The sequence below is a fragment of the Equus quagga genome, chromosome 6, assembly GCF_021613505.1.
Source record: "Equus quagga isolate Etosha38 chromosome 6, UCLA_HA_Equagga_1.0, whole genome shotgun sequence".
NCBI classification, from domain to species: domain Eukaryota; kingdom Metazoa; phylum Chordata; class Mammalia; order Perissodactyla; family Equidae; genus Equus; species Equus quagga.
This window is the reverse complement of record NC_060272.1, coordinates 95,522,039-95,546,748: the sequence shown is the minus strand read 5'-3', so window position 1 is coordinate 95,546,748 and position 24,710 is coordinate 95,522,039. Positions and strand designations below refer to the sequence as shown.

The 24,710-nt window shown below is 35.7% G+C and overlaps 1 protein-coding gene across 4 annotated transcripts in view; it reads left to right on the top strand.

Moving 5' to 3' along the window:
• Positions 1-985: 985 nt before the first annotated feature.
• Positions 986-24,710, top strand: part of VPS13A (vacuolar protein sorting 13 homolog A) — a 232,063-nt gene continuing 208,338 nt past the window's right edge. For 3 of the 4 annotated variants that reach the window (XR_006889118.1, XR_006889119.1, XM_046664753.1), the window contains exons 1-5: positions 986-1,205; positions 15,980-16,023; positions 17,875-17,917; positions 22,263-22,358; positions 22,632-22,733. Coding sequence is in view for 2 of the 4 variants with exons in the window: in XM_046664753.1 (XP_046520709.1) it covers positions 1,106-1,205; positions 15,980-16,023; positions 17,875-17,917; positions 22,263-22,358; positions 22,632-22,733 (385 nt within the window). In the remaining 2 variants the exon portion in view is untranslated. The remainder of the gene's footprint in view (positions 1,206-15,979; positions 16,024-17,874; positions 17,918-22,262; positions 22,359-22,631; positions 22,734-24,710) is intronic. The other variant, XM_046664752.1, reaches the window with a different exon arrangement.

Here is a 24,710-nt window from a genome sequence, read left to right as displayed (position 1 = left end):
AGAGACATTATTTATTTACCATGCAAAGAGAAGAAGTTGAAGGTACACCCCTACATCTTAAATCCTTAAGAGGGTGATTAATCAAAGTCCTCCAAACTTCACATGCAGCTTCTCTGTGATCTCAGGCCTTTGGCCCTATTTCTACATAAGGCCAAACGGGGGTGGGAGAAGCGCTGAAAGCTCTAATTTTCATCTGTTTTAGGGCGGTCCTTCTGTAAAGGCTCAAGGAGGGTCTAGGTCTCGCAGTATTTCTTGGATGGCCCTCCGCAGTTTCCGAGCTGGCTGACTCTAACTCCGAATCTAAAGGACTCTCTACGGGACGAAAGGCGGCTCGGGGCAAATACCTCAACCAAACAAGAGTGGCAGCTCGGACGCAGGGAAGGGGGCGTGGAATTGGAGCCCGAAGTTCACGCTTCACTCCTCCTCCCTCCACGTGCATCCGGGGAAGTCGAGTCACCAAGGCGCATTCTCGCCGTGCTCTCGGAGGAGCGGGGAGGGCGGTTACACGCGGCCGCTCCCAGGAAGCCGGCAACGCCCGGAGCTCTGTCCCCGACTTTGTAATAATGGGGCAGTACTCCTTGGACACCCCACCGGCCTAACACAGAAGGAACTGGAAGCTACCTACGCCTTACTCAGGGGCGGGACCTCCCCGCCCCTCGGCCGCAGGAGGCGCGTTCCAGCCGGGGCGTACCTGCCCCGCCCCGCCCCGCCCCGCCCCGCCCCCGGCGCAGGTCCTTGCGCGGCTCTGCGGTTGGGAGCGGGGTCGGAAAAAATCTGGCGTCTCCGGACGCTCTTCCGGTTGCCAGGCGACGGGGGAGAAGGTGGGGCCGAGGAGAAAAAGGAGCCGCGCTCTGCCGCAAGGGGGCACGCGTCAGAGAGGCGGCCGCGCAGCCGCGGCCCGCCCCCCTCGAGCCCGAGCTGCGCACGCGTCGCTCCAGCCGCCGCCTCCGCCCCTCGCAGGGCTCGCGGCGGGGCTGCGCGTCTGGCGCGAGTGCAGCTACGGTCGGAGCCGGTGAACCGAGCCGTCTCGAGGGAGGGGCGCGGGAGGGCAGGCGCGGGAAGAAGGAGCGCGGGGGGCGGCCGGCGTGCCGCGCGGCGGAGGAAGATGGTGTTCGAGTCGGTGGTCGTGGACGTGTTGAACCGGTTCTTGGGGGATTATGTGGTGAACTTGGACACGTCCCAGCTCACTCTGGGCATCTGGGGAGGTAACGAGCCCGCCGCCGCCCCGCCTCCCTCCCAGCCCCTTGTCGCCGGGGCCTCGGGCCCGTCGCTCGGCCGGCGCCACCACCTGCCGCCGCCCCCTTTGGGGTCAAATTACGTAGAGCCGGGCGGGGGCCCTCGCCCGCGAGTTATTTTTTGACGGGGAGGGGGATGGGGTCGTGGGTACGGGATGACAAGGACGCCCTTTTACGAGCGGAGCAGTTGAGGGGACCCGCAGGGGACTCCAAGAGGCAGCAGTTCACTTTCGACCGAGGGGCTGTGTCTGCCCCTCGCCGCTCGCGGTCCCGCTTCGGTGGTGCGAGGCTTGGGGAGGCGACGAGGCGCGCCTGGTCTCAGTCTCATCCCTGTCATTTCCCCCCTTGGGTTATGGCGCGGGCCCCGGAGAGCCCCCGGGGTGTTGCACGCTGCCTCGCACGTGAGGGCAGGCGCTGGGACCGGAGCCGCCCTCTTCCTTCCTTCTGGCTTCCTTCCCCCGCCCCCGTGAGCGTCTGAGCCCTGGGGAGTTCTCGGCTCCCCCTGCCGGCCCCGCCACCTGGTCGCCGGGCGGCTCGCCTGTTTCGGCTCCTAAGAGAAAGCGGAACTCCTGCGCAGAATAACTTGAATGTTGTGTGTTTTCAGTTCTCAAGCTGACCCGGGAATGTGTCACTTTGTAAGGCTCTGGGGTTTTGTGGGTCAGAGTGAATTACTGAATTTCTGAGGCTGCCAGGTGCGCTGTGCATCATCTCAGGGCTGCGGAGGACAGGCACGGACGCGCGCCGGCGATGCTGAGATGGTCAAGGACCGGCCTTACTTTGTGTCCGTTTACTCTGGTGCTCTGCCTTATTTGGAGCCTCATTTTTGGTGCTTCCCTCTGTTTTTGTTTTTTTTTTATTATTATTATGTCCACATTTGTGTTAAACACCCATTAGAAATTAGATTCTTTTTCTGTATGAAACGAATCTCCCAGGTTAAAGTTAGGGTTAATTTTTTGTGTGAATAGTATATATATTTAAACTTAACTATTGAATATGCACACACACTTTCAGCCTTCTTCTAAAATACTTATCTTGGTTTTCCTCCTTTATGAAATAGTGTAAATAGGTAATTTAGTTTGATAAAGGAAACCTCTTGTTACTGCGTTGGTGACTAGCACCGTGGTAGAGAGGGGGGCTACAAGAACTGGGGACATGAATGCTAGCTCAGCATCTCTGACTAGTACCAGACTTGCAGATTGTTTAATTTGTGCTGCTTCTCGTTTGCAAAGTAAAAATAATAAAACTTGACTCCACCTACCTCAGAAGGAAGTCTTGAGAACATTTTGTGATGTACTTTGATCTATTATAGTAGAAGGTTGCTTCTACGTTCCAGGTGGAGGTTTGTGTACAGTGTGATTTATCCACGGATTTGTTTATTCAGAATTTACCTGCAGTAAAATTTACTCGTGTTGTATATAGTTCTTTCTTGACAGATGCAAAGAGGTGTGTATCCACCATCACAATTGTCATACAGAAAACATTCCATCAAGACCCCAAATTTTTCTCTGCTGCCCCTTTGTAGTCCACCCACCCAGCCCTCACCTTTCCTCTTGGCAACCGCTTATCTCTTTCTGTCCCTGCAGTTTTGCCTTTTCTAGAGTGCCATATAAATGGAATTATATGGCATGTAGCTTTTGGGTGTCTGGCTTCTTTCACTTAATTTCTCTCCCTTCACGTCACATGCAGAATGAATTTGAGAGTCATCCATGTGTTGCATGCATCACTATTTCATTCCTGTGTTTCTGATTGGTACTTCATTGCATGGATATACTCTAAATGTTTATGTGTTCACCGGTTGTAGGACATTTCAGTTTTTGGCTTTTATGAATAGAGTTGCTATAAACATTATGTGCAAGTTTTTGTGTGAACATACATTTTTGTTTCTCTTGGGTAAATACCTAAGAGTGGCATTGGGAGGTCATATGGTAAGTGAATATATAAAACTATGGAACTGCTTTACAACGTGACTGTACTGGTTTGCAGTCTCACCAGCGTTGTATGAGTGCTTAGCTGCTCTGCACCGTCCCTAGTGCTTAGTATTGTCATTTTAAAAACTTTTTTTTCAGCCATTCTTATAGGTATATAGTGATAAAGCATTATGGTTTTAATTTGCATTTCCTTAGTGATTAAACATGTTGAGCATCTTTTCATGTTCTTCTTTGCTGTTGTATATTTCCGTTGGTGAAGCGTTTGTTCAGATCTTTTGCTCATTTTAGATTGGATTGTTTCTCTTTTTCTGTTGAGATTTAATTCACATACCATTAAATTCACCATTTTAAAATGTACAATTCAGTGTTCTTTGGCATAGTCACAAAGTTTGCAGTTATCAGCACTAATTCCAGAGCATATTCAACACCCCAAAAATAAACCTCATACCCATTAGCAGTCACTCCAAATTTGCTCCCAATCCCTACCCCCAACCGCAGCCCGCCTGCCTGCCTGCTTGTGGCAACCGCTAATCTACTTTCTATCTTTATGGATCTATCAATTCTGGAAATTTCATTTATTTTTATTTTTTAGTATTTTTAAAAGAGATTGGCACCTGAGCTAACAACTGTTGCCAGTCTTTATTTATTTCCTTCTTCTCCCCAAAGCCCCTCAGTACAAAGTTGTATGTTCTAGTTGTGAGTGCCTCTGGTTGTGCTGTGTGGGATGCCACCTCAACGTGGCCTGATGAATGCTGCCAGGTCCACGCCCAGGATCCGAACTGGCGAAACCCTGGGCCGCTGAAGTGGAGTGCATGAACTTAACCACTTGGCCACCTGGCCGGCCCTGGACATTTCATTTAAATGGAATCATACAATATATATGGCCTTTTGCATTTGGCTTCTTTCGCTTAACATATTCTCAGGGTCATCTATGTTGTAGCATGTATCAGTATTTCATTCCTTTTTATGACTAAATAATATTCCATTGTAGGGATTACCACATTTTGTTTATCCATTCATCATTTGATGGGCATTTAAGTTATTTCAGCATTTTGCGTTTAGAAGTAATGGTGCTATGAACATTCACGTCCAAGTTTTTTTTGGTGGACATATATTTTGAACTTTCTTGGGTGTATACCTAGGAGTGGAATTGCTGAGTCATATAGTAACTGTTTCAGACTTTTTAAGGAACTGCCAAACTTTTCCAAAGTATGTGTTTTTTTGTTGTTGAATGTTGAGAGTTCTTTAAATATTATGAATACAAGTTCTTTGTTAGATATGTGATTTGAAAATATTTTCTGCCAGTCTTTTCCAAGTCTGTCTTTTGCAAAGCAAAAATTTTAAATTTTGATCAAGTACAGTTCATCCAAAATTTTCTGTGAGTCATGCTTTTGGTGTTGTGACCTTGAATCTTTCCCTAACTCGAAGTCACAAAGATTTTTTCCTATTTTCTTTTAGAAGTTTTATAATTTTATATTTTATGTTTTAGTTTCTGATCCTTTTTTCAATAAGGAGTGGTAGAAGTTGGAGGGTGAGGTTCATTTGTTCATTTGTTTTCATGAGGATGCAAATAGCCAGTTGTTTGAGCACCACTTAAGAATATCCTTTCTCCATTAAATTGTCTTTGCACTTTTGTTAAAAAAAAAAAAAACCCAGTAGACTTTATATTGTGTGGGTTTATTTTTGGATTGTAATCTGTTTCAATGATTTGTGTGTCCATCTTTTCACCACTATCACCCTTGTGTTGATAATTGTAGCTTTATAGTAAGTCTTGAAATTAGGTAATGTGATCCTGTAACTTTAGTGTTTATCAAATTTTTAAAATAACATGTCAGTGTTTTATGTATAGAAATTGGTTGTATTTGGATAAATGAAGCTTTAAATAATAGCTGGAGATTTTTAAAAAACATTCTTTGAGAATTTAAAAAGCAGTAATTTTTGATAAACTTAGAGGACTTTTAAAAAACATTCTTTGAAAATTTCAATAATGGAAACTAGATATTACATAGGAAAAATGTTAAGATTTGGATCATTAGATCATATTTTATGATCTAATGTCAGAGGGCCTGTTAGTTTTAAATGTTTGCTTTCATCCTAGGCTTCTGTGTAGTAATCCAACTAATTTCACTCTTAGCATATTAATAGTATTAGTATTCTGAAGTTACATGGATGTTTCAAACCTGATAATGTGTAGTGCTCTGAAAATTTCTTTCTAAGATGGCTCTTTGGAAATCAGAATCCACTTTTCCCTAGAACCATTGTTATATATGAATGAATAGTTTCCAAAAACCTGGTTAATTATCATGTAGCAGAACAATGCTCCTATACTGGGTCCTATACACTAAGTAGACTGAGTGCTGGAAACATCTATTTTGTGGGAGGGGAAAGAGGAATTGAGCTTTATTTCAAACTCTTGGCAAATTTTGATGTCAGTAAAGTATACTTTTTATACACGGCTGTTTCCAGTTCTCCACCCTTCCTATAGATCACCTACTTAGGGAGGTGGTAGTACTTAACAGACTCGTTGGAGAGTCATCTCCCAACTTTCCTAAGCAATCAAGCATTCACATTTCCTTTAAGAGCTAGGCTGGATTAGAATCAGCCATAGATGCTTGTTTTAAATACAGATTTGTAAACTGCTTCCCAGAGATTATAATTCATTTATCTGGAGTAGGACACTAAAACTTTTTTTTTTCGACAAATGACCCAGGATTGTGATGACAACTAATAGGTGCATTTTAAGAGGACTTTCAGGGCAAAGTATTAGAAATTCAGAGAGAGGGGCAGTTACAAGGGTGGCTTGTGTGATAGAGTTATTATTTGTAACACAGGGAGTACCCATACTTTATAGTCTCTTCTTATTATAGTCTTCTTCTTGCTCTTTCTTGTTTTTTCGAAAATTACGGTACTCAGACAAATTTGCCATTTTTTATGTTATTGAGTTTACAATAGTTTACAACATTGTCAGATTTCAGTTGTACGTTATTGCTTGTCCATCACCATATAAGTGCTCCCCTTCACCACTGTGCTCACCCCCCAGCCGCCTTCTCCTGTAGCCACTGAACTGTTGTCTTTGTCCGTGTGTTTATCTTTCACTTATCAGCGAAATCATATGGTGTTTGTCTTTCTCTGGCTTATTTCGCTTAACATCATACCCTCAGGGTCCATCCATGTTGTTGTGGATGGGAGGCTTTTTGTCTTTTTTTTATGGCTAAGTAGTATTCCATAGTATATATACACCACATCTTCTTTATCCAGTCATCAGTTGATGGGCACTTGGGTTGCTTCCACATCTTGGCTATTGTGAGTAATGCTGCAATGAACCATGGGGGTGCATAAGTTACTTTGAATTGTTGATTTCAAGTTCTTTCGATAGATACCCAGTAGTGGGATAGCTGGGTCATAATGGTATTTCTATTTTTAGTTTTTTGAGAAATCTCCATACTGTTTTCCATAGTGACTGCACTAGTTTGCATTCCCATCAGCAGTGTATGAGGGTTCCCTTTTCTCCACAACCTCTCCAATATGCAAGTTTTTTTTTTTTTGTTATGCCTGACATCTCTATGTAACATTAGAAGCTCACATTTCTTGTTTTTTAACTAACATCCATATTCTGTTTTTGAAATGTTAACCTCCCAGTTTTCTCTTTTTAATAGTGTCTTATGTTCAGTGGCCACTTACTGCATACCCTCAGTATACCAGTGTCTGTATAGGAAGATGAAGATTCAGTCAGGGCACAGTTCCTGATTTTAAGGAGTCATTCTTCTGTGATAGGAACATACTGGGGAACCTAACAGATGATTGTTATAGTCTAGTGGTAATTACTAATTCTAATTCATTAAATATTATTTTTACTTTATGTTCTAAGATACTTTCATAGAACTTCAGAGCTGAAAGGGAACATTTTGTTATGAAAAGTGTTCAAACATATATCAATGTTACAAGATTTTATAGTCATATCCATCTACCCATAATCTAGATTCTACCATTAGTTATATATTAACGGCTGTATTGAGGTATAATTGACATATAGTAAAATGCACATATTTAAAGTGTACAGTTTGATAAATCTTGACATATGTACACCTGGGAAACCATCATCATGATCAAGATAATGAACATATCCATCACACCCAAAAGTTTCCTTGCCCCTTCCCCCAGAAACATCCAATATTTTGATTTTTTTTCCTACCATACGTACCTCTATTCCTGGTTTACTGAGAGTTGTTTTCCAAGAATGTGTGTTAGTTTTTGTAAAATGGTTTTTCTGCATCTATTGATATGATCATAGGATTTTTCCTTAGCCTGTTGGTGTAATGGATTACATTAACTGATTTTTAAATGGTGAATGAGCCTTTCATACCTGGAATAAATCCCACTTGGTCATGATATATGATTATTTTTATACATTGTTGAATTCAACTTGCTGATATTTTGTTGAGGATTTTCGCGTCTATGTTCATGAGAGATGCTGGTCTGCAGTTTTTCTTTCTTGTAGTGTCTTAGTCTGATTTTGGTATTAGGGTAATGCTGACTTCACAGATGAGTTAGAAAGTGTTCCCTCTGCTTCTCTTTTCTGGAAGAGATTGTAAGGGATTTGTATCATTTTTTCCTTCAATTTTTGGTAGAACATTAGTGAAACCATCTGGGCATTATGCTTTCAGTTTTGAAAGATTATTAATTATTGATTCAATTTTTAAAATAAATATAGGCCTATTTATGTATTTTTTTCTTGTGTGAATTTTCGGTAGAATGTATCTTCCAAGGAATTGGTATGTTTCCTCTAAGTTACAACATTTGTGGCCATGTTTATAATATTCCTATATTATCGTTTTAATGTCCATAGGATCAGTAATGATGGCCCTTCCTTTCATTTCTTATATTAGTAATTTTTGGCTTTTCTCTTTCTTCCTTAGTTAACCTGGCTAGAGAGTTATTAATTTTATTGATCTTTTCAAAGAACCAGTTTTTGGTTTCATTGATTTTTCTCTATTGATTTTCTGTATTCAATTTCATTGATTTCTGCTCTAATTATTATTTCTTTTCTTCTGCTTGCTTAGGATTTAATTTGCTCTTCTTTTCTAGATTCCTAAGGTGGAAGCTTTGATTACTGATTTTAGATGTTTCTTCTTTTCTAATATAATATGTGCACTCAGTGGTTTAAATTTCCCTCTAAGCCCTGCTTTTGCTGCATGTCACAAATTTTGGTAAGTTGTGTTCTCATTTGATTCAAAATATTTTAAAATTTCTTTTGGGGCTTCTTCTTTGACCTTTGTGTCTTTTAAAACTAATGTTTATTTAATCTTCAGATATTTTGGGATTCTCCAGCTTTCTTTCTGTTACTTATTTCTAGTTTGATTCCGTTGCGGTCTGAAAGCAAACTTTGTGTGACTTCTGTTCCTTTAAATTTGTTAAGGTATGTTTTATGGCCCACAGTGTGATTTTTCTTGATGAATGTTCCATATGAATTTGAGAAGAATATGTATTCTGCTGTTGTTGGATAAAATGTTTTATAAATTTCAATTAGATCTCTTTATTTTTAATTTGTCTATGTCTTTGTATTTAAAGTGGACTCCTTGTAGACACTTTATAGTTGGGTTTTGTTTTTTATCCACTCTGTCAAATCTCTGTCTGTCAAATCTCTGTCTTTTAATTGGTATATTCAGACCATTCACATTTAATTTAAAGTAATTATTGATATAGTTGGGTTAATGGATTTATATATACCGTATTTGTAGCTGTTTTCTATTTGTTGCGTATCTTTCTTTGTTTTTTAAAATCTTCCCCTTTTTTTCCCTGCCTTCTCTGGTTTTAATTGAGCATTTTATATGATTTAATTTTTTCTCCTCTCCTAGCATATCAATTATACTTCTTTAAATTTTTTTTTTTTTAGTAGTTGGCTTAGGATTATAGTATACGTTTAAAACTAATCTAAGTCTGCCTTCAAATAAAACTATACTGCTTCATGGATAGTGGAGGTACCTTATAACAGAGTATTTCATTCCATCCCTTATGCCTCTTATAACATTGCTGTCGTTCATTTTACTTATCCATAAACTCTACTCACCCAGTGTACTGTTCTTGTCATTATTTTGGATAGTTTTTCATTAGACCTTTAAGAATAATGAAAAAGAAGGGATAATTTTACCTTCACTGATTCCTTCTCTAATACTCTTGTAGATCTGAGTTTCTGACCTATATCATTTTCCTGCTCTCTGAAAACTTTTAACATTTCTTGCAAGGGTGGTCTACTGGCAACAAATTCTCAGTTTTTGTTTGTCTGAGAAAGTCTTTATTTCTCCTTCACTCTCTCCTTCCATTTAAAAGAGTTGTGGTAAAATATACACAACATAAAATTTATCATCTTAACCATTTTTAAGTGTACAGTTCAGTGGCATTAAGTATATTTACATTGTTTTACAACCATCACCGCCATCCATCTCCAGAACTCTTCATCTTGCAAAACTGAAGCACTGCACCCATTAAGCAATAACTACCCATTTCCCCTCCCCTCAGCCTGTGGCAACCACCGTCCTATTCTCTGTCTCTATGAATTTGACTACTCTAGGTGCCTCATATAAGTGATATCATATGCTATTTGTACTTTTTTGTCAGGCTTATTTCACTTTGCATGGTATCTTTAAGGTTCATCGGTGTTGTAGCGTATGTCAGAATTTCATTCATTTTTAATGCTGAATAACAGTCCATTGTATGTATACACCACATTTTGTTTCTCCATTCCTCTGTCAATGGACACATGGGTTGCTTCCACCTTTTGGCTGTTGTGAATAATGCTACTACAAGCATGAGTGTACCAATATCTCTTTGAGTCCCTGCTTTTAAATGTTTTGGGTATATGCCCACAAGTGGAATTGCTTGGTCATATAATTCTATTTTTAATTTTTAGACTAACCACCTGACTGCTTTCCATAATGGCTGCACCATTTTACATTCCTGCCAGCATTGCACTAGGGTTCCAGTTTATCCACATCCTCAGAAACGTTTGTTATTTTCTGTTTTGTTCATAGTAGTCATGCTACTGGATTTGTGGTGGTGTCTCATTGTCATTTTTATTTGCATTTCCCTAATGATTAGGGAACATATTTTCGTGTACTTATTGGCCATTTGTATATCTTCTTTGGAAAAATATCTATTCAAGACCTTTGCCCGTTGTTTAATTGGTTTGTTGTTGGTGATGAGTTGTAGGAGTTCTTTATTTACTCTGGATATTAACCCCTTATCAGATATGTTATTTGCAAATATTCCCCATGTTCCATGTCTTGCCTTTTCATTGTTGATAGTGCCCTTTGATGCACAAAAGTTTATAATTTTGATGAAATACTAATCATCTATTTTCTTTTTGGTGCCACATCCAAGAAATCATTGCCAAATCTAATGTCATGGAAACTTTCACCTATGCTTTCTTCTAAGAGTTTTATAATTTTGGGTTTGACATTTAAGTCTTTGATCCATGTTGAGTTAATTTTTAGATATAGTGTAAGGTAAGGTTTCAGCTTCTTTCTTTTGCATGTAAATATCCAGTTTACCAACACCTTTGTTGAAAAGACTGTCCTTTCCGAATTGAATGATCTTGACAGCCTTGTTGATAATCATTTGACTGTATCTGTGGGGATATACTTCTGGGCTATCTCTTCTTTTCCATTGGTCTAAATGTCTATATGTCAGTACCACACTGTTTTAATTACTCTAGTGAGTTTTGAAATCAGAAACTGTGAGACTTCCAACTTTCTTTCTTTTTTTTTTTTAAGATTTTTTGACTATTTGGGAGTCCCTTGAAATTCCATATGAATTTAAGGATGGATTTCCTTATTTCTGCAAAAAACATTGGGATTTTAATGTGCATTGTATTGAATCTGTAGGTTGCTTTGGATAGTATTGACATCTTAACAATATTAAGTGTTCTAATCCATTAACATTGGATGTCTTTTCATTTTTTAATTTCTTTCAGCACTGTTTTATAGTTTCAGGGTACAAGTCATTCACTCCCTTGGTTAAGTTTATCCATAAATGTTTTATTATTTTTGATGCTATTGTGAATAGAGTTGTTGTCTTAATTTCTATTTCAGGTTGTTCATTGTTAGTGTAAGAAAACACAACTGATTTTTGTGTTTTGATTTTGTATCTGGCAACTGCTGAATTCATTCATCCTAAGAGTTGTTTTTAGTGGAATATATAGGGTTTTCTTCATAGAATATCACATTGTCAGTAAACAGAGATAATTTTACTTCTTCCTTTCCAAGGTGGATGCCTTTTATTTCTTTTTCTTGCCTAATTACCCTGACTAGGACTTTCAGTACTGTGTTGAATGAAAGTGGTGAAAGTGGGCATCCTTATCTTGTTCCTGATATTAGAGGAAAAGATTTGTGTTTCACCATTGAGAACGATGTTCATTGTGGGCTTTTCATGTATGGCCTTTATTATGTTAAGCTGGTTTCCTGTTATTCTTAGTTTGTTGAGTGTTTTTTATCACGAAAGGATTTGAGATTTTTTTGACTGCTTTTTCTTTACCAATTGAGATGATGATGTGGTTTTTTTCCTTCATTCTGTTAAGAAGGTGTATTACGTTGATTGATTTTCATATATTGAACCATCCTTCCATTCCAGGAATAAATTGTGTTGTCATGGTGTACAGTCCTTTTCCTGTGCTGTTGAATTTTATTTGCTGCTATTTTGTGGAGGATTTTTGTATCAATGTTCATCAGAGATATTGATCTGTAGTTTTCTTGTGTACTTTTCTTTGGCTTTGGTATCAGATTAATACTGACCTCGTAGATTGAGTTTGGAAGTATTGCCTTTTCTTCAGTTTTTTGCAGGAGTTTGAGGAGGATTGGTATTCTCTTTTAAATATTTGGTAGAATTCACCAGTGAAATGATCTGGTCTGGGTTTTTGTTGTTGTTTTTGAGAGGTTTTTGATTACTTATGAAATCTCCTTACTAATTATACGTCTGTTCAGATTATTTATTTCTTCATGATTCATTAGTGGTAGGGTGTGTGTTTCTAAGAATTTATCCATTTCATCTAGGTTATCCAATTTGTTGATGTACAGTTGTTCATGGTACTCTTTATAATCTTTTTTATTTCTGTAAAATTGCTGCTACTATCCCTTCCTTCATTTCTGACTTTAGTTACTTGACTCTTTTCTCTTTGTTTCTTAGTCAGCCTAGCTAAAGATTTGTCAATTTTGTTGATAGTTTTGAAGAATCAGCTTTTGGTTTCATCAGTTTTCTCTATTGGTTTTCTGTTCTCTATTTTGCTTGTCTCTGTTCTAATCTTTATTATTTCATTCCTTCTGGTAGCTTTGGGTTTAGTTCATCTATTTCAGTTTCTTTAGGGTGAAAATTTACATTGTTGATTTCAGGTATTTCTTTTTTAATGTAAACATTTACAGCCATAAATTTGCCTCCCAGGACTTCTTTTGCTGCATCTCATAAGTTTTGGTATGTTGTGTTTAATTTTAATTGTTTTTGTTTTTAAATTTTTCTTTTGATTTCTTCTTTGACTCATTGCTAGTTTGTGTGTTAATTTTCACATATTTTTAGGTTTTTCAGTTTTCATTCTGCTCTTGATTTCTAAATTCATTCCATTGTTATCAGAAAAGATACCTTTATGATTTCAGTCTTTTAAAGTGTATTCAGATTTGTTTTGTTGCCTGACATATGACCTGTTTTGAAGAATGTCTCATTGCGCTTGAGAAAATTGTGTATTCTGCTGTTGTTGAGTAGAGTGTTCTGTATATATTCATTGAGTTCAGTTCGACTATTTCCTTGTTAATCTTCCATCTGGTTGTTCTATCCATTAGTGAAGTCATGTACTGAAGCCTCCTACTGTTATCATAGAACTACCTATTTCTCTCTTCACATCTGTCATTGTTTGATTCATATGTTTTTGAGCTTTGATGTTTGGTGCATCTATGTTTACAACTGTTATATCTGCTTAGAGAATTCATCCTTTTATTATTGTATAATGTGCTGCTTTGTTTCCTGTAACAGCTTTTGATTTACAGTCTATTTTATCTAAGTATAGCCTTCTCTGCTTTCTTTTGGTTATTATTTGCATTAGGGAATCTTTTTCCATCCTTTTGATTTTAACCCATGTCTGTCCTTAGAGCTAAAGTGAGTGTCTTGTAGACAGCATATAGTGGGGTTTTGTTTTGTTTTGTTTTTTAATCCACTCTGCCTATCTGTGTCTTTTGATTGGAGAATTTAAACTATTTACATTTAAAGTAATTGCTGCTAGGGAAGGACTTACAGTTGTCATTTTGTTAGTTATTTTCTGTATGTCTTATATTTTCTGTTTTGTTTTTTTCCTTACTGCCTTCCTTTTTGTTCACTTCTTTTTGTGGTGACATTTTGATTTCCTTGTTTCCTTTTGTGTATATTTTATAGATACTTACTTTGTGGTTCCGCAGGGATTATGTATCTTAATGTTATAACAATATATTTTAAACTGATACCAGTTTAATTAAACGCATACAATAACTGTACTCCTATTCAGCTTGCTTCTCCAACTTTGTTGTTGATGTAACAAATGATGTCTTTATATATTATATACCTATTAATATGGACTTATACTTTTTTTATTCTTTTGTCTTTTAAATTTTGTAAAAGAATACGAAGTGGAGTTACAAAGTAAAATTATAATAATACTATTTATATTTGCCCATGTGTTTACCTTTACTGAGAACTTTATATTTTCATATGGCTTTGAGTTACTGCATAGTGTTCGTTCTTTTCAACTTGAAGGACTCCTTTTAAAATTTTTGTAAAATAAGTCTACTGGTAATGAATTCCCTCAGCTTTTGTTTATCTGAGAATATCTTAATTTTTCCCTCGTTTTTGAAGTAGGCATATTTTGCTGGACACGATGTTCTTGGTTGACATTTTTTTTCTTGCAGCACTTTAAATATGTCATCCCCTGTTTTCTGGCTTGCAAGGTTTCTGTAGAGAAATATGCTGATAATCTTATTGAAGATTCTGTGTACATGTCAAGTGACTTTTCTCTTGCTGCCTTTAATTTCTCTTTGTCTTTGATTAACATGTTTCTTGGTTGAAATTCTTGCCTTCAAATATCCATGTCTTTCCTCAGATTTGGGAAGTTTTTGGCTGTTATTTGTTCAAATAAATTCTGCTCCTTTCTCTCCCTTCCTCTTGGACTCCCATAATGCATGATCTACTTAATGATGTCCCTGAGTCCCTTAGGCTCTCATCACTTTTCTTCACTTTTTTCCTTTTGCTGCTCACTCTGTACTTTCACATGACCTGTCTTCAAGTTTGCTGATTCATTCTTTTGCTTGTTTGAGTCTGCTTTTGATTTTCTCTAGTGAATTTTTCAATTCACTTATACTTTATTACCTCTGTTGTGTGTGTGTGTTTCTCTGCTTTCTTTCAAGATTTTTCTTTTTGGTTCTAATTTATGTATAACACTGTGTAAGTGTAAGGTATGCACCATGTTGATTTGATAACTTATATATTACAGTATGATTACCACCATGGCTTTAGCTAACATTTCTCTTGCGTCACATAATTATCATTTCTTTTTTGTGATGAGAACATTTAAGACCTAGTTTCTTGGCAATTTTGTAGTATATAATACAGTATTGTTGACTATAATCACTAGGTTGTACGTTAGATCTCCAGAACTATTCATCTTCTAGTTGCAAGTTTGTACCCTTTAACAATATCTCCCAATTCCCCTACATCCCATCCCCTCATAACCACCATTCTACTCTGTTTCTATGAGTTCACCTTCAGCTTTTTAAAATTCTGCATATAAATGATATCATACATTATTTGTCTTTCTTTGTCTGGCTTTTTTCACTGAGCAGGATGCCCTCACAGTCTATCCATGTTGTCTCAAATGGCAGGATTTCCTTTTTTCTCATGGCTGAATAATATTCCGTTGTGTTTATGTATATACGCACCATATCTTCTTTATCCATTTATCTGTTGATAGACGCTGAGATTGTTTTTGTATCTTGACTATTGTGAATAATGCTGCAGTAAACATGGGAGTGCAAATATCTTTTCCATATCCTATTTTCTTTTCCTTTGGATATATACTCAGAAGTGGGGTTTCTAGATCATAATCAAGATTTTTCTTTGTCTTTAATTTGAATACATTTTGATTATGATATGCTTAGGTGTAGATTTTCTGGTATTTTCCTGCTGGGTGTTCTCTGGGCTTCCTGGTTCCATGGTTTGGAGTCTTTGTCATTAATTTCAGAAATTTCTCAACCATTATTACTCTAAATGTTTTTTTTCTGTTTCTCTCCTTTGTTTCACCTTCTGGTATTCCTATTATGTATATGTTACAGCTTTTACAATTGTATTGCAATTCTAGGATGTTCTGTTCTTTTGTTTTTCTCTCTGCATTTCAGTTTTGGAAGTTTATTATATTTTCAAGTTTGCTGACTTTGGATTTTAAAAATTTCTTTCCAACTGTTCATTGCAAATATATTTAAATTCAATTTATTTTATATTGTTCTTTTATCATGCTACCTTGCTAGATTCATATTGTTTGTATAATTCTGATTTAAATGTTTGTATACATTAACACTGAGCTACAACTGTAGAGGTCAGAACTTGCAGTAAATGATGTTGTGGTCAAACATGGAATCTTAGACTCAGTTGAAGGATGAAGGTGAGCTAATGAGATCATAGTTGGATTCTGTTTGCTGTTACGTACATTACTTATAATTATTTTTCCTTAAAATGATGTTTACGAATAAGTATACCTAACTTTAAAATGGAAAATATTTGAGTATTTCAGTTTTAATTTTTTAATACTTTTTTTAGGAGCTGTGGCCTTGAAGAATCTTGAAATTAAAGAAAATGCCCTGGTAGGTTTTCCCTATAAAAATTTGTAATATTAGTATATTTAGCTATATGGACTTCTTCAGGGTTTACTTTATTTATTTATTTATTAAGTTTGAGAAAATTTTTTGAAAATAATTTCTGTAAAATGTGAATTTTGCAAAGTGGACTTTTACTCTCCTTAAAAGCATAAACAGTATAATTTTTCCCATTTAAAAATATGTTTAATATGTATTTTTTCCTGTATGCTTTTATTTTAAATGGTTAACTTATCTCCCCAATTGTCTTCAAGTTTTTTTTAATACCATTTTAACCATTTTTAACTGTACAATTCAGGCATTACTTGTATTCACAATGTTGTGCAACCAGCCCCAAAGGGAGCTCTGTAACCATTAAGAAATAACTCCCCATTCCCTCTCTCCATAGACCTTGCTAACCTCTAATCTGCTTTCTGTCTCAATGAATTTGCCTGTTCTGTGTACCTTGTATAAGTGGAATCATGCTATGTTCCTTATTTTGTATCTGGCTTATTTCACTTAGCATAATTCCTTCAGAGTTTATCCATGGTATAACATGTATCAGAACATCATTCCTTTTTATGACTGAATAATATTTCACTGTATGTGTATGTCACATTTTGTTTGTCCATTCATCTGTTGATGGATACTTGGGTTACTTTTGACTTTTGGCTCTTGTGAATAACACTGCTATAAGCATTGGTATATACATGTCTATTTGAGTTCGTGGTTTCAATTCCTGTGGGTAAAAATCTAGGAGTGGAATTGCTGGATTATATGGTAATTTTATATTTAGCCTTTTCAGGAACTGCCACACTGTTTTCCATAGCAGTTGAGCCATTTTATATCACATCAGCAATGCATGAGGATTCCAGTTTCTCCACATCCTTGCCAACATTTATTTTCTGTGTTTTGATAATAGCCATTGTAATGGGTATAAAGTGGCATCTCATTTTGGCTTTGCTTAGCATTTCTCTAATGACTAATGAAGTTGAGCAACTTTTCGTGTGCTCATTGGCCATTTGTGTATGTTCCTTGGAGAGATGTCTGTTGAAAAATGTTGCTTTTTACTCGAGTTTTGTTTTGTTTTGTTTTTGATTGAGTTGTGGTTGTTTATGTATTCTTGATATTTCCCCTTGCCAGATATGTGATTTGCAAATCTCCATTTTGTGGATTGCCTTATGCCTCTGTTGATAGTGTCTCTGCACAGAAGTTTTTAATTCTGAAGAAATTGAATTCATCTATTTTTTCTTTTATTGTCTGTGCCTTTGATGTGATAGTCAAGAAATTATTGCCAAGTCTCATGTTAAGATTTTAACATATTTTCTTTTGAGGGTTTCAGTTTTAGTTCTTGTGTTTAGGACTTTGGTCCATTTTGAGTTAATTTTTGTATAAGGTACGAGTCCAACTTCTTTCTTTTGCAGTGGGTATCTAGTTTTCCCAGCACCATTTATTTAAAAGGTTGTCTTTTTCCCCATTGAATGGGGAGAAATGTTTTTGAGAATTGTTTTTTTCATTTGCAAAATGGAGTTTTAATCTTTTTACAAGAATACACTAACAGTGGAATTTCTCACTTTTTTTGGTCAAATAATGTAAAAGCGGTAGTCATGCTGGTATGGGTAACTTAAGTGATTAGTATTGCTGTAGAACCTTTCCCCTATTTATTTTAAAAGGACCAATCTCCCTGAATTTTATGGTTTTGAGAATAATATTGAAATTATAAACATAAATTTAAATAAGTGTTGAAGGTAAAGGGAAGGTATAAGTTAACTTAAATCCTTTAAATAATTTTGGGAAGAAAAAAGTTATCTGTTTTGTTGAACTGTTCGTGTACTAATATTTTACATGTTTTTTTTGTAGAGTCAACTTGATGTGCCATTTAAAATTAAAGTTGGTCATATAGGTAAGCTATGTTTATTGTTTGAATGTCCTTCTTACTGGACATGCAAGTAGAATAATATGTCTAGTATCTCTATAATGGGATGTTTTTAAAGTTTCTGAGCATTAATTGGAAATAATCATGTGTTTTCTTCTAGTTAGATACTAGTTGTATAGCAAAAATATTGTGTGGTCCGTATATCCCTTGTCTAATACTTATGAAATTACACATTTTAAATTATACATTTTATTAGGTGTTAAAAATAAGTTAATTGAGAGCCAAAGCATTAAATCTAATAGAGCATAACTATCTCAGTTTCATAGGTTTCTGATACTAGTTAATGTTGCTGTATTCTGATTGGCAGTGGATGTGTGGTACAGGGAGTAGGGTTTGGATCATCCCAGGCAGTGTGGCTAGGGACCGAACGGAAACCTAGTTTCTGCTCTGGAAGTTTTCTAGGTTTGCAGGAAATATTGTATTATTTCCCTGGTGTTCATAGTTTACATTTTAAGTTAATTGGGTGAGCAGAAACTGATTGGAATATGATGTTTTAAAATGTTGAATAAAAACATGTATGTTTGGTTTCTTAAATTATGTTGGGTTATTAAGTTTATTGTTTAAACTATTGTTTATACTTTGTTGGTTTAAATATGGTGCAAGACGATAGTATCATTATTTGTCCCTTGGAGGTATTTTTGTTACTTAGTTTGTATAGTACGATTTATACAGTGTTGCAGCATTATATAAATGTTGTTGATGTCACTTGGGGAACAAAGTATTCTGAAAGCCTGTGTAAGTTACATGATGATGTTGCCACAGGTTTGTGCATTTACAGTTGCTGTTAGACCACGTGCCAGAGAAAGTTTTCATGATGTGACATTGCTGGGACTCAAATTCTATCTCTTGCCCCCTTCAATTTAAAGCCAATTTAGCATAAATAAGAGGGGAAAAAATGTCACCCCTAACTTTTCCCCCTAACGTATTTATTTGTTTATTTATTTAAGGTCATAATAGTTTATAACAATGTGAAATTTCACTTGTACATTATTGTTGTGTTTTGTGTGTATGTGTGAGAGGAAGATTGGCCCTGAGCTAACATCTGTTGCCCGTCTTGCTCTTTTTGCTCGAGGAAGATTGTTGCTGAGCTGACATCTGTGCCAGTCTTCCTCTATTTTATGTGGGATGCTGCCACAGTGTGGCTTGATGAGTGGTGCTAGGTCTGTACCCATGCAGGTCCGAACCTGCAAGCCCCGGGCCACCAAAGCAGAGCGTGCAAACTTAACCACTGTGTCACCAGGCTGGCCCCATTTGTACATTATTATTTGTCAGTCACCATATATATGTGCCCCTTTACCCCTTGTGCCCACCCCCAACCCCCTTTCCCCTCTGATAACCACTAATCTGTTCTCTTTGTCCATGTGTTTGTTTATCTTCCACATATGAGTGAAATCATATGGTATTTGTCTTTCTCTGTTGGGCTTATTTCACTTAATATCGTACCCTCAAGGTCCATCCATGTTGTTGCAAATGGGATGATTTTGTCTTATTTTATGGCTGTGTAGTATTCCATTGTATTTATATACACCACATCTTCTTTATCCATTCATCAGTCCATGGCATTTGGGTTGCTTCCATGTCTTGGCTATTGTGAGTAGTGCTGCAATGGATATAGGGGTACGTAAGTCTCTTTGAATTGTTGTTTTCAAGTTCTTTGGATAAATACCCAGTAGTGGGATGGCTGGGTCATATGATATTTCCATTTTTAATTTTTTGAGAAATCTCCATACTGTTTTCTGTAGTGGTTGCACCAGTTTGCATTCCCACCAGCAGTGTATGAGGGTTCCCTTTTCTCCACATCCCCTCCAACATGTGTTGTTTTCTGTCTTCGTAGTTATGGCCCCTCTGACAGGTGTAAAGTGATATCTCATTGTAGTTTTGATTTGCATTTCCCTGATGATTAGTGACTAACATGTTTATTTTTGCATATTTCTATGTGATTGTTTACATGTATACATTTTGACTACTTGTAATCTTGATATATGCGTGATTTTATGTTCAATTTTTTAAGTTAACATTTAATAAAGATTTCTCATAATCTATGTTAATTTGACCTCATTTATTTCTTATGGTAGTGCAATAATCCAATGAATGCATATTTGGACATTGTAGAATAATCTGGTATTTCCACTGGTATAAAAATATTACAGTAAACATTTTCATGTAGCTTTTAAAATTTTTCCAAAAATCATTGAATTTTATAATTATCGTATTTCAGTGTATATAAATTTAACATCAATTCAAGAAAAGTCAAAAATATGTAAGAATAGATAGACTTGATTTCATTTAGAGCCTGCCTTCTTTCCTTCTTATTTTTTCTTGCCTGACCATGTTTAAAAATAATAGTAAGGTAATTTTCATTGTTAATATAACGTAGTGGAAAGTACACTGCGCTAAATACTAGATAATTTTGAGAATCATTTAAGGTGTTGTTTGCATACCTCTATCATAGCACCTGTCATTCTTTAATATCATTATTATTTTTTTTCTTCTACTTGACAATAAGGTTCTTGAGAAGTGGATTTAATTTTTATTGTATCCTCACCACTTATCACAATACCTGGCATATAGTAGAGCAGTTTGTTGAATGAAAGAAGTACACATTTCCAAATAAGTGGTACAGTAGTATAACCAGTTTTAGAAACTTATTGTCCCCTCGCCATTATTGGGTGTTGTTAATCTTACTGATATTTGAAAGTTTCCCTCATTTAGCATGCAGAATTACATACATTATGAAATATAAGTTCTCACATATTTTAGAAGTAGTTGTCTTCATGTGGAAGATTTTTGGAATTGCCTTTGTTCATATTTTTCTGAATTTTCCAAATTTTCTGTGAGAAGTCTGCACTTTATAATGAGAATAAAAAACAGTTTGGTTTTTTAAAAAAAGATTTAGTGGTGAGAATGCTTCATTGTTAATTTTATATGTGTTTCTTTGATTACTTAATGCTATTTTGTCACTGTTCTCTGTCTTTTTGTTCATTTGCTTTTTTTGATTATTAGTGTATGTTTGTCTATGTGTGTAAGCAGTCTGGTACATTTTTTTTTTCTTCCCCAAAGCCCCAATACGTAGTTGTATATTTTAGTTCTAAGTCCTAGTTCTTCTATGTGAGCTGCCGCCACAGCATAGCCCCTAACAGATGAGTGATGTGGTTCCCCGCCCAGGAACTGAACCTGGGCCACTGAAGCGGAAAACGCCAAACTTTAACCACTAGGCCATCAGGGCTGGCTCTGCTTGGTACATTTATAAATAAATTCACTATGTCAAATTTGGCACACTTGTTTTGTCAATCTGCTCATTTCATTTTGGTTATATTTTGGAGTGTACATAAATTTGACATGGTCACTATCTTCTCTGATTCTAAAACTTAGAAAGTTATCTCTCTTTTAGAAATCAGATAGTTTGTTTTTCTCTGGATAGACATTGTATGATTAAATCTTTTTCTCATTTTGGAGTTTTTTGAGATACCCATTTTTGGGTTATGTAATGAGATAGATCTAAGTAGATATTTTTTTCCTTTCCCAAATTACTAACCACTTAATGCAGTAATAGTGTATTTAGTAATTTTTGCCTTCCTCAATCAGGACAATTATTTCTAAATCTAGAGACTCATACTTTGTAAAAAATTTTAAAACTTTTTATTATGAAAATTTTCTAAATGCACCAAACTAAATGGTATGATGAACCTCTTACATAGTATTTTTTAGTTCAAGAAATCTAATGCTTTTTAAAATACTTTGTTATTGGATTGTGATAAACATTTTCATTAGTTTGAATAATTTTCTAATATTGCCCATGATCCTTGATTATTAGCGTAGAACTTTGTGCATATATACACTTATGGTGAAAATCATACACTTATATTACTATATATATGTGTGTGTATATATATAATCTCCGTATGTGAAAAGTGCACATATGTACACTTACATAAAGTATATAGTCTGCTTTTTTAAAGTGTAAGAAAAATACTTATAGGGAGTTAGAGTAAGAATTGGGGAAATTCAAAGTTATGATATCAAGGATTGTTGATTAATGGAAGAATATTGGTATATTTTTGACACAAATCACCATAAATAGAAACTTGTAAATATTTAGAATATCAGGTAGATTTTCCAACAATACTAGTACAGATAATTTCAAATCATGACAACAAAGGCTTGTTGTTTTTGGTTGTAGAATAGCTTTCTGTAAAGTGACTGAGTTCGTAAGGTCAAAGGCCACTTTATCTCTTTTCACGTCTGACAGGAAATGGGCTGACAGTAGCTGTAGATTGAATGAATAATATTTTTGTCTTTTTTTTTCATGCAGGTATTCTTAATCTTGTAATTCCATGGAAAAACCTTTATACTCAACCAGTTGAAGCCATATTGGAAGACATTTATTTACTCATAGTGCCTTCTTCTAGTAAGTCAAATTTTAAACATTGTAATTTGAATTGCTCTTTTTTGTGCATGGAAAAAAATCTTTATATTTGATAATTATATTTGTTCAAAATACTTTTGGGGAAGTTTTTGAGATATTTTTATATTTAAACTTATTTGGTAATTCAAATTAAATTGGACTTTACTGTAAATTTTTGTAGACTTTGAGTTAGTGATTATTTTCAAGGATATGTTTTGGAACGAGTGGATTTAAATTTAAGGTAATTAAGATTCTTCCTTTTTATGCTTCCTGTAGAAATAAAATATGATGCTTTAAAAGAAGAAAAACAACTTTTAGAAGCAAAGCAACGGGAACTAAATAGAATAGAAGAAGCAAAACAAAAAGTAGCTGATCAAGGTAAAGAAAACAATAGATAAGAATGGTAATAAAAAAAGTGGAAAAGACCTAAATATTTATCAATGTTTATAACGTATAAATATATATCAATATATATAATATTTGAATATTATTTTTCTCTGGAGGCACTGAGATTACTTAACAAATATGAGAGACTCTTATTACATGGGGAATTTTAATGTGGTTTATGTGTTTTGTCATAGTGACAGAAACTTTACCTTGCAGAAATTTACTTTGGGGCAAATAATATACCTAGTTTATGAGTAAGATTAGTTTTTATTTATAGTAATTAATTTCATCAAGTATATTCTCTTAACCTTTCTAGCCTTTTTTTGTCCCCCTTATATCAGTTTTTCACTTTCTGCAGATACCCATTCCCTCAGTCTATTTCTATTTTCTCAAATCTCTTTTCTCCCTGGCTTCACATCCTTTGCTATTCAACCAAGACCAAAAATGGTGCATTACTTCAACCCTTTCTTTTGTCAGTGGAAGAGATGTCCTGCAGAAATCTAATCACTGTCCACTTGTGCTGTGGCCACCATCACCAGCTGCTTTTTGTAGTCTAACTAACTTCTCCCTCTAGTGAATCTTTTTCCTTAGCATGTGAAATACTGTAACCTCTCTTATCTTCAAACATAAAATCGTCTTCCTAACCTAAGCTGTTCATCTGTTTATCTTCTGTTCCTCTGTCCTTCATTTAATAGCTAAGCATCTTAAAAAATACATGTATGTACTGACTTCACTAGCCTTGCCATGCATTGGTTTTTTTAATTAAAAAATAAAATCCAATGATAAACATTTTACCTTTTGAGAAACAGGTTAAAAACATTAAAGGAGATTTAACCAATTCATTGTGCGTGGCAACACTTCTTGTAATTATTTTTTCATTTTTGTCACAGTTCTTTCGTATCCTCTGTAGTCATTTATCCCTACACACAATCCCTGTTTTTATTAAAAAAATTTCTTATTGTGGCATACACATAAAATTTACCATCTTAATCATTTTAAGTGTACAGTTGAGTGTTATTAAATATATTTGTAATGTTGTGCAGCCATCACCACCATCCATCTCCTTATCTCTTTTCATCTTAGAAATTGAGACTTTATAGCCATTAAACAATAACTCATCCATTCCTCCCACTTTACACCTACTCCCTGGCAACTGCCATTCTACTTTCTAAGATTTTGACTACTCATGTAAGTGGAATCCTACAGTACTTGTCTTTTCCTGACTGGTTCATTTCATTTAGCATCATGTCTTCAAGGTTCATCCATGTTGTAACATATATTAGAATTTCTTTTTTAAGACTGAATAATATTCCGTATTGCAAATATACCAAATTTTGCTTATCCCTTCATTTATCAAGGGAGAATTGGGTAGCTTCTATGCTTTAGCTATTGTGAATAATGCTGCTCTGAACACGGGTGTACACATATCCCTTTGAGACACTGCTTTCAATTTGGGGGGGGTATACACCCAGAAGAAAAATTGCTGAATCATATGGTAATTCTACTATATTTTTAATTTTTTGAGGAATTGCTGTACTGTTTTCCATAGGGACTTGTAACATATTGTGTTCCCACCAACAGTCCAAAGGGTTCCAGTTCCTTCACATCTTAGCCAACATTTGTTATTTTCTGTTTTTTTGATAGTAGCAGCCTAGTGGGAGTGAAGTGTAACTCATGTAGTTTTCATTTGCATTTCCCTAGTGATTCATATTTCAGCATCTTTTCATGTGTTTATTGGCCATTTGTATATCTTCTTTGGAGAAATGTCTGTTCAAATCTTTTGCCCATCTTTTAGTCAATTTGGTTTTTTGTTGTTGTTGGAGTGATAGGAGTTCTTTATAAATTCTGGATGTTAACCCATATTAGATATATTATTTGCAAATTTTCTCCCATTCTGTCGGTAGTCTCTTTACTCTGTTGATAGTGTCCTATGATGGACAAAATTTTTTAATTTTCATGAAGTCCATT